This window comes from Solanum pennellii, chromosome 5 (genome assembly GCF_001406875.1).
Source record: "Solanum pennellii chromosome 5, SPENNV200".
Classification (NCBI taxonomy): domain Eukaryota; kingdom Viridiplantae; phylum Streptophyta; class Magnoliopsida; order Solanales; family Solanaceae; genus Solanum; species Solanum pennellii.
Window position 1 is genome coordinate 10,903,314 of NC_028641.1, and position 14,090 is coordinate 10,917,403.

At 33.3% G+C, this 14,090-nt stretch overlaps 1 protein-coding gene across 2 annotated transcripts in view; it reads right to left on the minus strand.

The window, feature by feature from the left end:
* Positions 1-3,964: 3,964 nt before the first annotated feature.
* Positions 3,965-14,090, minus strand: part of LOC107020771 (mannosyl-oligosaccharide glucosidase GCS1) — a 38,009-nt gene continuing 27,883 nt past the window's right edge. The window contains exons 13-23 of one of the 2 annotated variants that reach the window (XR_003578502.1): positions 12,028-12,153; positions 11,053-11,120; positions 6,813-6,962; positions 6,687-6,737; positions 6,455-6,511; positions 5,540-5,689; positions 5,258-5,349; positions 5,021-5,130; positions 4,752-4,815; positions 4,409-4,641; positions 3,965-4,198 (exon numbers count right to left, since the gene is read on the minus strand). Coding sequence is in view for 1 of the 2 variants with exons in the window: in XM_015221263.2 (XP_015076749.1) it covers positions 4,497-4,641; positions 4,752-4,815; positions 5,021-5,130; positions 5,258-5,349; positions 5,540-5,689; positions 6,455-6,511; positions 6,687-6,737; positions 6,813-6,962; positions 11,053-11,120; positions 12,028-12,153 (1,013 nt within the window). In the remaining variant the exon portion in view is untranslated. Of the gene's footprint in view, positions 4,642-4,751; positions 4,816-5,020; positions 5,131-5,257; positions 5,350-5,539; positions 5,690-6,454; positions 6,512-6,686; positions 6,738-6,812; positions 6,963-11,052; positions 11,121-12,027; positions 12,154-14,090 lie in introns of both variants that reach the window. The other variant, XM_015221263.2, reaches the window with a different exon arrangement.

The window sequence follows — 14,090 nt, forward strand, 5'->3', positions numbered from 1 at the left end:
TGTGTCCTTTTATTAGAGACAGGAAATAAAAAGAAACTTGTCCTTTGTTCTGATTCAACTTATGCCATTCTTTATGGGGGAAACTTTCAAAAATGAATATAGTTTGGACTTAATTTCAGATGCTACAAGTTGCTTGAATTATGATTTGTAGTTACATGGAGAGGCCAACCATATTGATCGATGGAGCCGTCAGATATACAATTTTATCAAATGTTTTCGATTGTATATTTGATATTAAATGTATATTTGATCAATAATTGTATTACTAATACAATTAATTTGTATACAAAATTAATACATTTGTTGATACAAGTCAATTCTATCAAGCGTACTAACAAAATTCAATTTACATAGGAAAAATTACATAAATTGATACATTTTAATAAATAATTACTGATTTTAGCGATACTTTTCATTTATTATCATTTATACAACTTCTTTAATTTTATTTCTTTTTTCTGTCTCTCTTTCTTTCTCCTTTTCTATGTCTCGCTCCCTTTTTTTTCTTTCTTTCTCCTATTCTCTGTCTCACTCCCTCTTTCTTTTTCTTTTTTCCTTTCTTTCTTTCATTCTTCCTACTTTCTTTCTGTTGTCCTTTTTTTTTTTTTTGCTTTTTTGCACTGTCTCCTCTTACTATTGCTTTTTTTCCTTTTTCGTAGAATAATTAATTATTCTAGACTCTATCAAACTTACATCAATAGTTAATTAGAGAAGTAATATATTCATAACAAATGAAGAGGCATAAAAATTGCAAAATGAATTAAATTTGAATTAAAAATGTATTACAAACATATTAAAGTTGAATTATTAGAAGAGAAGTAGTATAATCATAACAAATGAAGAGGCATAAGAAACTGCAAATGAATTAAACTTGAATTAAAAATGTATTACAAACATATTAAAGTTGAATTATTAGAAGAGAATTAAATATGAATGCAGAATGTAGAAAATAAAAGAACATTCTTTGATCTGAACGTAAACTGAATAAAACTTGTATCAATAATGAATTAAACAAGTAACCAATTGTAACAAATCAATCAATTAATTACAAAATGTATTAAACTTGTATTTAAAAATGTATTACACAAATATTAAAGTCGAGGTAGAAGAGAAAATTAAGCATGAATAAAAAATGCAACAAATGAAATATTACACAATGATTTATAGAGTGAATTAAACTTGTATCAATATTAAATTAAACAAGTATCCAATAGGAATAAATAAATAAAAATGCAAAATGAATTAAATTTGTAAAAAATTGTAATAAACTGTGTTAAATTTGAATAAGAAGCGAGAATTAAAAATAAATGGAAAACGTAGCTAATGATTGACAAGACAATGATCTGTAGAGTGAATTAAACTTGTATCACTAATGAATTATACAAGTATCCAATAGTAACAAATAAAAAAGTGGAATGAATTAAATTAACATTAAAATTGCATTACACAGTATTTAAAGTTGAATTAGAAAAGAAAATTAAGAATGAATGGAAAATGTAAATAACGAAAGACATGACAATTATCTATAAACTGATAAGTTATATCAGTAATGAATTAAACAAGTATCCGATAGTAACAAATAAATCAAAAAAAACTTCAAAATGAATTAAATCTGCATTAATATTGTATCATCTAATTCAACTTTAATACATTTGCAAGACAATTTAATGTTATACTAGGTAAATTACCCGTGCTTCGCACGGGATTGGACATTTTACTAAACTTACATATGATTATTCGGTAATATGACCTACAGTAAATGATTAAGATTAATGGAAAATGAGTAATGAAAAAGGTTCATTAGAAGTTTAATTTAATGTATTTCAATTCGATTCCTTAATAGATAAAAAAAAACTACAATAGTGGCAGAAATAAAAGTTTTGTTTACTAAAAAATCAAATGTAATAAATTCAATCATTTCAACAACGTTATGACTTGTGGAATTAAAGGTGCAAGAGTAGTAGCGTGACATTGCAATTGAAATCAATTTTCTTTGTTTACGAAGAAACCTGTAGAAAGGGATAAAAGAGAAGATCAACTTTCAATCATCTTCTGTGTAACTTTTAACAAAGTTAAAAGAAAAATTTCACCAAAATAGCAAAAAGAGTTGTCATACTTACATGAATCACTACGACTTGTAGTAAAGATTAAGCTCCATGAAATAGGAGGATGAAAACTTTTCGGAATGAAACAAACTTCATAAGAAGCTTAATCAATGTAATTGAATTCAACTATCCAATGGAAAAAACCTTCAAATAATAGTGGCACCAAATCCCTCTATTTATAGTTAACAGAGGATAGTGTGAATAAATATTTATTGTGCCTTACGGAAAGGTCACAACTTTTTGGAAAAGTTGCAACCATTTGGAAAGGTCACAACCTCTCATAAAAGTCACAATTTTCATAAAAGTCGCAACTCTTCATAAAAGTCATAACTTTTCAGAAAAGTTACAACTTTTGATATAAAAGTTGCAACTCTTCATAAAAGTTCCAACTTTTCATAGAAGTCACAACTCTTCATAGAAGTCGTAACTATTCATAAATGTCACAACTTTTCATAAAAGTCACAACTTTTTATAAAAGTCATAACTTTTAAAAAAAGTGACATATCTTCATTAAAATCACTACTCTTCATAAATGTCACAATTTTTCTTGAAAGGGGAAGGCTAATTTAGGAAATAAATAAAATTAAAAGGAAATTCTGGTTTGTGGTGGTGCCACGTAGGCGGGCCAAATATTTTCTTTTATATACATATATGATTTGATTCATTTCAATCTAATATTTCTCCTAAAATCAATTATAAACTTGACCAAACCCTCTTAAAATTGAGATATGAACTCCAAACGACATTTTCAATTATCTGTAGAATTACCTATTTAAACTTATCACAAATTTGTAAAATGCAAATAATGAATTCAAAATTTGAAGCTTTATAATGACTATCAATGGTGAACTCTTACTTCTGTAATTTTAATGATTTGAAATTTCTGATTTAAAATGTGATTTTATACAATTTTACGATTTTTTTGTTCCCCTTTTCATCTTTTTTTTTTGGTATAAAAATAGTGACATGCACAATATGAAATATGAAAAACTGATTTGTTAATTAAATAAAAATTGAAAGAAGAAGAAGAAATTTTAAAAAAGAAAAGAAAAGAAAAGAAAATAAGAATACGAAGATAATAATGAAAGAGAGAGAAAGATAAGAAAGAAGATCGTTAAAAAGAAAAGAAAAAGATAAAGAGGCAAAAGGACCAAGAAAGGAAACGACAATACATTTTCTTTTATTTAAAAAAATTGTTATATTTAGTTATAAAAATTATATTGACATAAATGATAAATATTTTTTAACTGTAACATATTTATGTGAGTTACCCTTTTAAAAAATTGTATTTGTTTATACAAATCAATTGCATGTATTAATGAATACGACTGTAAAATTATTGTACTAGTTACAAATCAATTGTATGAAATGTATCAATGATTGTAATTTTTTTTTTATCAACGAACACAATTTGTACAAAATCTTATTGCATTTGTTGAAACCAAATTGTATCATGTGTATTAGCAAATAAAATGTATTATCAAATACAATTGTATCAAAAAATACAACTACATCTAAAAAATATATTTGTATCAACTAAATATGTATTTGTTGCCTTGCGTGTTTATATTTATATTTGAATTTGTTACCATTTATTGCATTAAAAAGGTTTCCATTTTATTAGTATCACTGAAATTTACCATTTATGTTTTAAACCGTAAACAAGGATATGTATAATTGAAATGTCTCATTTATATTTTGCATCATTGAAAAGTTTTTGTACAGTTGACAGCTAATTTGTATTATTGACTGTTACAATTTTGTATTTGTATCATTGTCATATCTAATAAAACTCTGTTCTGTCAATTGCACAAGGTGAGCGACAAAAGGAAGAGAGAGAGGAAGAAGCGAACAAGAGATGAGCTAAAAGATTACTAGAAAAGCCTAACTCACTCTAATAACTATAATTGTGTATAGTAAATACATATCACATGTTCACCTTACTATGTAATTTTTTCAATTCACAATGAATCCTCACCATACTGAATAAATAATGTAAGATGAACTTACTCGGCATATCAAGGCGAGTTGTTGCTCTTCCCAGTTGCACATTTGCAATATGTCAATATAACTCTTGAGGGAATAGAAGAAGTAATTCCCTTTGTGAAAGGCTCAAGAGTACACTGAGTTAGGCGAGATCAAGATTGACATATTTACTTCATTTTCATTAGTATAAGTTTGTTTGAAAGCCAGTACCAGTAATTTGAAAAAACGATAGACATCTAGCGCATTCACTCGTTTTTTCTTTCTGATAGGCCAACTCAAAGAGGGAAATGCAGGGGCGTTAGCGGTCTTTTTTGCCTCGCCTTCAAATCTTTAGTAAAATGTATTTTTTTGGAGGTCTGAATTCAATATGTCAAAAATGATTGCTTTTGCTACATTAGGGTGATACTAAACTTCATGGTAAGCTTCTGCCATGATCAATAGCACAGTTGCTGTCCATCCAGTAAACAGGCGTGCACCTTTCCCTTTCCCTTTCTTGGGATCATATTGTTCCCACAAGTACCCAGTCCGTTTATAATTTCCAACGATATTTCTGTGACATTAAAAATGCAAACATTATCATGTATATACCACACAACTGAGCAGCCACCATAATGTATTAAGAATATCAAGGAACAGTTTCAGGTGGGAGAACACCAGTACCTTATCAAATTGCTCCTCAATTCATTATAGACGGTTTTGGCTCTTTCTCTGTATGGTCCGGGCTCTTCAAAAGTTGAAACAAAAATAAATTAACATAAGGATCTCAGGAAGGATCAAGGGTGAAGAACTTACCTGCACCTAGTATTTACACAAACAAATGAATGCAGGACATGACACGTGTCCATGACCAAAGAAAGCACGGGGTACAAATAAGTATTTACCAAGGTAAATGAGTATCTATAGTAAGATTTTTGTTGTTCATTTCGTACCTTGAGAGTAGTGATGAAGAGACGAAACGATCAAATAATTCAAGGGTATCCAGATAGGCCCTCTCCAATATGGAGGATCATGCTCCGTATTCCGTTTCATATACATGGAGCTGGCACAACCCAAAAATAAAAACAGAGATAACATTTCTTCAGATTATCTTTATGAAGAAACTACGAACAGATGGTATCATAGTAATACACTAGTATAGTGAGCACATATATCACAAACTGCATCACCTTGTTTTGGATAGGGATCTCAGCCCAAAATCAGTCCATAAAATGCTCTTATTGGAGATGAGGTCAAGCTGACTCTCGAGTATCTGTGAGTCCTGAATGAAAATAAGCATGCACGAACAATTTCAATTGACCAGATCAACGAAGAGATGCCAAAAAAGGAAGAAAGAATAGAGCTTTTTACTGCCACTATCTAGCCAAAAAAGTTGAATATAAATATAAAAGCAAATCAAGAATTAAACAACTGGAATTATTATATTGCTGAAACAATGCCAAAATACTTACAGGTGGAATAAGCCTGAGGATAAATGGGAAAAGGCTAACATAACCAAGATGAGGAACCAGTTGTAGAACAGGTTTTTCTAGGACTTCTCGTATGAACTCTCGCCTTGGGTAGTTGCTTCCAGTCTCCACTATTTTCCAAGTTAATTGAACCTGAAAGGAAAAGAGCGTTGTTGAGAAAAGAAGATACACCACTTCTCGTGGCCCATAACCCACCGCCACAGGGACAGAGGATTAATTTTGTTTTGTGTGTGTGTTTGAAGGGGGGGGGGGGGGTTACTGTAAAGATTGTGAGAAATATCTTAAATGGATGAAATAACGTATATTTTTAAAAATCAGGAAACACCGTGTTGAAACCTATTGGAACATCAATTGTACTTGGTCCTTTCCAACATAAAATTGTCATTAAGTACTCAAGTAGGTTTCTTATTAGTTCACTTTTGCTTGCAAGAGAAAAACGATTTATGTTCTCCTCCAGAAACATTTATTACGGGCTCCTTTGAATTTAAGTTTGGATACTTAAAGATAATTATTTTGATTTGCACTATGAGGTTAAGAGAATGCTTCTAGATCAGGTTTCCTCAGTTTGGGTATAGGGAACAAAGTTGATGGATAGATTCATTCATATAGGTTTCAGAAATTTACATGCATATCTCTTTACCTTGGGATTCACTGTTCTGCCTGATAAAACCCACCTACGTTTTCTGAAGTGCAATGTGCCAAGTAAGGTGAAAGATCACTCAATACATCAGACAATACTATCAATGAACTAATTATGGATAAGACCATGACGAACCTGATCATGTTTGGAATGTAGCAAGCACGAATAGAATATGCACCAATCATCATTTACAATAAACTATGCATACTCTGCCCCCAGGACAATGGTCAGACATGTTCATATGATGAACCACATACCTTCTCTGTATGATTTCCATAATCACAATAAGCTCCATTTGCAGTGTCTAAGTGCATCTGAAACATTAGAAGAACATTTGAGATATATTTTAATATTTAACAAGAGTTGCAGACTTTAACAGCTATACAGTTACAAGTCAATGATAAAACCCTTCCAGATGGTGCTACAGCCAACTAAGAGAACCTTATACCATCAGAAATAAGAATGCTTAGAAATTAGAAGATATTGTACCTTGTTAAGAAGTTCAAAATCTGAGAGAAGCTTTGCAGTTGAACTATACTCCTGCAAGAGTTATTGCAGGACTCAGCAAATTTTGCAAGACAGTGATGCTTTAAGAAACTTGTGTATTTACTATACCTTTTTGATATCTTTATCCATCTTCAGAAGCTCTGCTATTGAGTGCATGGAATCTGCTGCAAGATGCATCCAGCATCTAAGATCCACGTGACGTTCATCTTCACTTGGGTGAGATGCACGTGGATAATCATCCAGTCCAGAAGATAAGGTCTGTAAAAGCCAGAAATGGTAGGTTCTATGGTCAATTGATGCATGAAGCAAAGCATATCAGCTGCAGGGATGACTTAGGGAGATCAAACATCATAAAGGCAGATGCTACTCCTAATTTTTAGACCAAACCCTTAACAAGTCCTGCGATTAAGAGTTGCCCTAAATTTTCCTTGATGCTTCTACAATCATAATTTAACAGTCACCCAGCCTTTTGTTCATTTCGGTTGCTTTTTCCTTACTGTTGATTTTTTTACACTAATAGCTTAATTATAGGAGTAGAATAATTTTATATTGAATGTAATTGATCATGTGATAATGTTTTTCCTTGTTTAGTCTTACGACTCATTGTATAAGTACCTATTCTCATGGATCATATATTCATCAAGAAATACAAAGAAGCTTTTTCTTCTTCTTGAAATCTACATGGTATCAGAGCCATTGATGTCTTTCTGAGGTGAGCTATCAACCGTGCAGCACAACGGTTACGTTTTTACCGAAGAGGTCAAGTTTTCTCTCTCTTGGTTGGTTGTCCGCAACACAATCCCCTTCTGGTCAGTTCCTTTTGGATTTTTTTCCTATTGGGGTCACTGGAACATTCCGAGCCTATCCCTACCAGTTTTGTTATTTTTCCCGATCCCAAAATTAGGGTCCTGGCGCGGCAGCTAGCTTTCCAGCCAGATCTACAACTTCCCGGTGACTTCTCCCAAAAAATATTTCCAGATCTCGGGTCGCAAGACTATTCTGACACTTCCCATCTAAGTTCTGGCAGATACTGTCCGTGAATTCTAACAATTTCCTTGTGATGGCATTGCTTCTAAACACTATGCACCCTCGAAAGCCTTGTACGGAAAGAAGCAATCTCCTAGAGCTTGGTTTGACATATTCTGCAAAGCAATGATCTCCTTCGATTACCAACAAAGCAATGTTGATTAACCCTCTTCATTAGACATCAAAGGTAAATACAATCTTGTCGTAGTTTATGTTGATAACATAGTAATGACAGGAGATGACAAAGAGGAGATAACCCGATTGAAGAAGTTGTCGGCACTAGAATTAGAGATCAAGGATCTTCGAAAACTGCATACTTCTTGGGAATCGAGGTTACTAAATCAGAAAGGGGAATCTTTATTTCTCAAAGGAAGTATATTCTTGACCTAAGAAACTGGCATGACAGGTTACGAACCAACAGAATCATCCATTGGAAGTAACCACAAATTTACAGAGTAGAGTTGGATTCGGTTTATAAGGAGATATATCATAGGCTGGTTGGAAGCAGTGTTTTGGACGGTGAGAGGCGACAAAAGGCGACAAGGGCCTGCCTTGCCACGCCGCGCCGCTCGCCTTTTTGAATCGAGGCGCCAATTAATACCAAAAATTAAAAATATTTAATTGCACATATAAATATTAAAATTTCAATAGCAATAACATATATTAGCAAATACTATAATAATTACTGTAGAAGAATTAATTTTTTTCAAAAAAATAATGGACAACACAGTGAAAGCAGTAAGCAGTCAGCAGCATTTACAGTAAACAAAGAAAACAGAGGGAAAAAACAGAGCAGTGAAGAAAACAGAGGAAAAAAAAAGAGTAGTGAAGGCAGCGAGCAGTGAAGAGTGAAGACAGCAAGCACTTCAGAGCTTCAGAATTTAAGATTCACTTCACAAGAAATTGAACAGAAGAAAAGAAGAAAATAAGAGAAGAAGAGGACTGAAGAGAAGAAACGAAGAAATGAAGAGAAGAAGAAAGAAAAGGGGACATACCTTTCGCGCGAGTCCACTGAAGGAGAAGAAGAGATCGCAGGGTTGAGGAGAAGAAACGCGAGTCGTGACTGACTGGAAATATGAAAAAACCCTAATTTTGACTAATATTATTAAGTCAAGACCTTTTTAAATATTTTAAAATAAAAGGCGGCGCCATTCAGGTCACCATTATGTCGCCTCACATCGCCTAATTGATCTCGCCACGCCTCACTGAGGAATGGCGTTACATGGTCGCCTCGCCTCGCCATAGCGCCTTTGGCGAATGGCGAGCGCCATTAAGAACACTGGTTGGAAGACTCATTTATGTCTCTCACATTGGACTAGACATAGCCTATTCAGTTAGTATGGTGAGTTAGTTCATGGATGATCCCCGAGATCCTCATATGCAAGTTGTTTTTCACATTTTGCGGTATCTGAAGTCGTCTCCAGGGAAAGGACTATGTTTCTTCAAATAGAAAGCCATTACAGATGCGGATTGGGCTAGATCTCTATATGACAGAAGATCTACAACTGGTTACTATACAATTGTAGGAGGAAACCTGGTTACTTGAAGAAGCACAAAGCAAAGTGTAGTTGCTAGATCAAGTGTGGAGGGCAGACTATAGAGCTATCGACCAAGGTGTTTGTGAACTTTTGTGATTACAAAAGCTACTGAAATTGAGATTGTCTGGAAAAGGGAACTTTCCTTGTGTTGTGACAACAAGACTGCAATCATTATAGCTCTAAATCCAGTCCAACATGACCGGACAAAGCATGTTGAAATTGATCGATGCTTCATCAAAGAACTAGCTATGAATGGTATCTGAGTTTGGTCCACGTGTCAGCAGAAAAGCAACTAGCTAATGTGTTTACCAAAGGCTTCAACAAACAGACTTTTCATACACTGGTTTGCAAGTTGGGCATGTGCGACATCTTTGCACCAACTTGAGGGGGAGTGTTGACTGATTTGATAGCTTAATTACAGGAGGAGAATGATAGTGTAATATGTATTGATTGTAATTGATTGAAATTGATTATGTGATATTGTCTCCTTATTTAGTCTTATGACTCATTCTATAAGTACCCAGTACCCATTCTCATGAGTTGTATATTCATCAAGAAATACAAAGCAGCTCTTTCTTCTTCTTGAAATTTCACTTACTCTTCAGATTGAAATTATAGATTTCAAACTTCCTCCTAGTTATGTCCAGTTTTTCCCTAAAATTCACCAAAAGCCTCAAATTCTTGCGATTCATTATGCCATCTGGTTCTGATTGTGAGTAATCTTCAAATTCATAGAATAGATAGAGAGAACTGGTTGTGAAAAGAGACGATAGTAATTGTGAAAGAATGGAAAACTCCATTCATGCAGGCAGCGCAAGGCCTCCACCAGAGGCAGAAGCTACTCATATTTTTCTGATATTGTCTCTCCTTAATAAGTCTTAGGACTCATCGCATAAGTACGTTTTCTCATGAGTTGTATATTTATCAAGAAATACAAAGAAGCTTTTTCTTCTTCTTGAAATCTTCACTAACTTACTCTTCCGATTGAAATAACAAGATTTCTGACTTCCTCCTTATTATGTCCAGTTTTCCCCCAAAAATTCCCCGAAAGCCTCAAATTCTTGTGATTCACTATGACAACTAGTTCCGATTGTGAGTAATCTTCTTCAAGTCCATAAACAGACAGAGAGAACTGGTTGTGAAAAGAGACATACTAATTGTGAAAGAATGGAAAACTAAGTTCATACAGGCAGTATAAGGCCTCCCACCAGAGGCAGAAACTGCTCATATTTTTTCACAAAAATTGTAAAAGCTTTGATCCCACGTGAGAAATAAACAAGGAAGAGAGAACTGAGAGAAACAAGAGAAGATGTCTTCTGCGTATATCCTTTTATAGGTTAAAGACGCATACATTAGTTACATTTCTCAAAGTGGTATCCCCATAGCTATTTCTATTTCGCTATCTACTATCTAGAAACATGTGGAGCTAAGTGATTTACAATCTAACTAGATCATTGTAAATAGGATCTGCATAATACAAATATTGCAGGGCTGAAGGACATGGCTCTCATGCTTTGCCAAATTTGTTACTTTTCTCTAGCTTATTCTCTCCACATCTCATTTATTGGTCCACATAAATAATAATTACAAAAAGAAAATCAAGGTTTTGTTATTGAGTGATTAGGGATCTAATATAGGTCCTCCAAGATTTCAGAAATTATATTTACCGAGAGGAGACTAAAAATTACCCATGCAATGATATTACCTATCAGCTTTCAAGAAAAAAGGAAAGAAAAGTACATCAGTAGAGAAGTGTTCAGCATAGACATATTTTAGATCAAAACCTTAGGATTTAGTTCACGGATCGTTGCAGTATCTCTTCCATGCCAGTAATAGCTACCTATTTCCTTTCCTGCAATTGAAAAACTTAACAGGTAAAGAACAATCACATGCAACTCAAATAGAAGATCAGAAAAAGGAAAGCGTGTAGTTCAAAAATCTGGGGAAGAGCATGAGCTCTGTATATTAAGCCAAAACATTTTTTCCCACCTCACCATCAAGACTTGATAGCTTTAACATCGATTTCTTTTGATGCAAAACCTTGCTGAAGTTTTTTATAATTTTCATTACATAAAGTGCTAAAAACATTTTTTTTTTCAATTGGAAAATTTTCCTCTTCTACGGGTACTTCTACAGCTACCGCAGATTTAAACACTTCTACAAAGAAGATTGCAACGTCCAAAGTTCAGCTTCCAAAGACTTATCTGCCAACCATCAGCAGCAAGCTTGAAGGTTATTGTTACATTGATACAGTTTTACAACAACAAAAAATCCAGTGTAATCCCACAAGTGAGGTCTCATTGATACAGTTCTGATGAAGTAAACTAAAAGATAATATCAAGCTTATCAAGATCATAAGGCTTTGAAGGCTACATTGGTAAGTGATATCAGTTTTTACATGTTTTCCATTTGAACTGACAGAGATATTTCAAACTTATCCAGTACCAACCAAAACACACATTGTCACTTCTGAATTACTTAATGGCACAAACTTAACAGCGGAAACAAATGGAATAAATCTGACAAATGTAAATCATGCTCACCACTAATTCTACACCTAGGAATTAGATAAATTTAAGATCACTGGCAAACAGAAGGCAATCTTCTTAAGTGTTTTTTCAGAAAATATTAATAAACAAACCAAAGTTAGACTGATACCATAGTAACTAGTAACATCACATTCCCAGTTTATCAACTAGTAAAAACAGTAAAAGATGGATACCTTTTTGTAAATAAAATTCACAAAAGAGGAAACTTACCGGCTTGAGTTGTGTTAAACCATTTGAACCATGCTTCAAGGCGGACAAATGCCCGATCCAAGAAGACAGAGATATCCCTGGCCTCAGTTGCAGCAAACTTTTCTTTCTTCAGCTTGGAGATCAGATCTGAAATGTGTAACTTACTATGATTACTGTTCCACCTCACCACTCAAAAAATTGTTTAACTAGAGTTCGTTATGAACAGATGGAGAAAACTGCAGTCCAATTAAGTCTGCAATACATAAAATGTTGAGATGGATAGAGCAGAACTTGCAGCAAATGGGTGGTAAGCTGAAATTTTGTCATATTGTTAGCAAGTTGTTCCTCAGACTCTAGGAAAGTGCAAGAATATGTTCAAGCTCTACAATATTAAGAAGATACACATTGTTGAACGCAGATCTGAATCTCTAAATAATATTTATTGCTTGATGATACTCATTTTCGCATGGGTAATAATGGCCAGATCTTAGAGATTAAAAACAAATCGCATGTCACTAAGCAAGGTTGGTTGACTTCTACCAATTATTCTTTCGCCTTAATTGAATTATGGCCGGACATTGACTATCACCAGGATCTCCAAGCAGAGTGCTCCGATGATGCAGTTTTCTTTCAAAAATTGGTTTAAAAGGAAACTGTGTATGATCAAATCAGCATTCAAATTCTTGGTTCCAGTAATGCATACTCCTCTGATCAACAAGAAGAGATCCTGAACAACTAATAGCTGAGCACTTCACATAACAGTTACATACAGCGTGATTATTGTGGAAAACCAAGGGATACAAAAGAGTCAAGTAGGAAACTACACGGCAATACCAACATAAATCATGGGGGAAAATGTGTAGGTCCATCGAGGGGTTTGGCTAATATTCTAGAAAATGTGGAGACATCCAGGAGAACATCTTTGCGAAAAACTGTCTTCAGATGAAATTCAGCATTTACGCAGACTCCTGACAGAACTTGACTCACTTTTTGCTTCCACATCTAATAATGCGCAATCAGTAATGGCCTTTAATGCTCACCTTGATTCTTCATTTGTTAATTCAAGTGATAATAGACACATGACAGGCTCCTCAAACAAAATTACTATTTTAGTCCTAACATGAATTATGTCAGAGTAGCCAATGGCTCTCTAACCCTCATCTCAGGAACAGTTTCTGTTGTTTGTGCACCTGATATTACATTATCATGCTTCATGTGCCTGAGTTTCATGTTAACTATTGTTTCAAAGGCGCGCTTCAGCCCTAAAGCAAGGCGCGGAACATGTTGAGTGTTTAGCCTCGCTTTATGGGCGCTTCAGTGTCGTCATCAAAGCTAAGGCATACTTTTCGTTGCCAATGAGTGTGATCCTAAAGATGTGACACCAAACAATTGATATTTCACTTTGTAGGCATTTGGCCATGCGATTTCATATCATGAGATGAAATCAGCCTTTGGACATGTGATTTCACCGTGAATTCATATCATCGAAATGAAATCCCAAATTCTCCAATAATTTGAGATTTTCCAAATATAAAAGTTGACCCACAAGGTTATATTTTTAAAAAAGAACCACATATATCTACTAGCCATCTGTTTCATATATAAATAAAATTTATAATTCATATCATTACATCTTAAATCATTTATATCTCATATAAAGATTATTCTCACCAAAGTGAAATTTATTATTACTTCAAATCGATTCTTGTTTACAATTTATATTCACCGAATTCATTATCTTTTATCAAATTTATTTATTATTATTACTTCATTAAAATCAACATTTAATAAAAAATATTTTTTACTCATTATATCGAGGACAAGACCAACTATTATGGTAAGATTATATTGAATCAATAAAAGATAGAATTGAAAAATTATTTTTGTTAAAAAAAAATCAATTTAAAAAAAAATTAATAAAAATAATTTTTCAATTTTATTTTTTATTGAACTAAGATTTGATCGATAAATGTTGTATTTTTTAAGAATAGCTTTGTGGTAGTGTATTATGTGATTTTATAAATTTTTGCTTATTTGGTAAGATTGTATCAAGAATTGTGACAATTTTAATAATTTTAAAACTT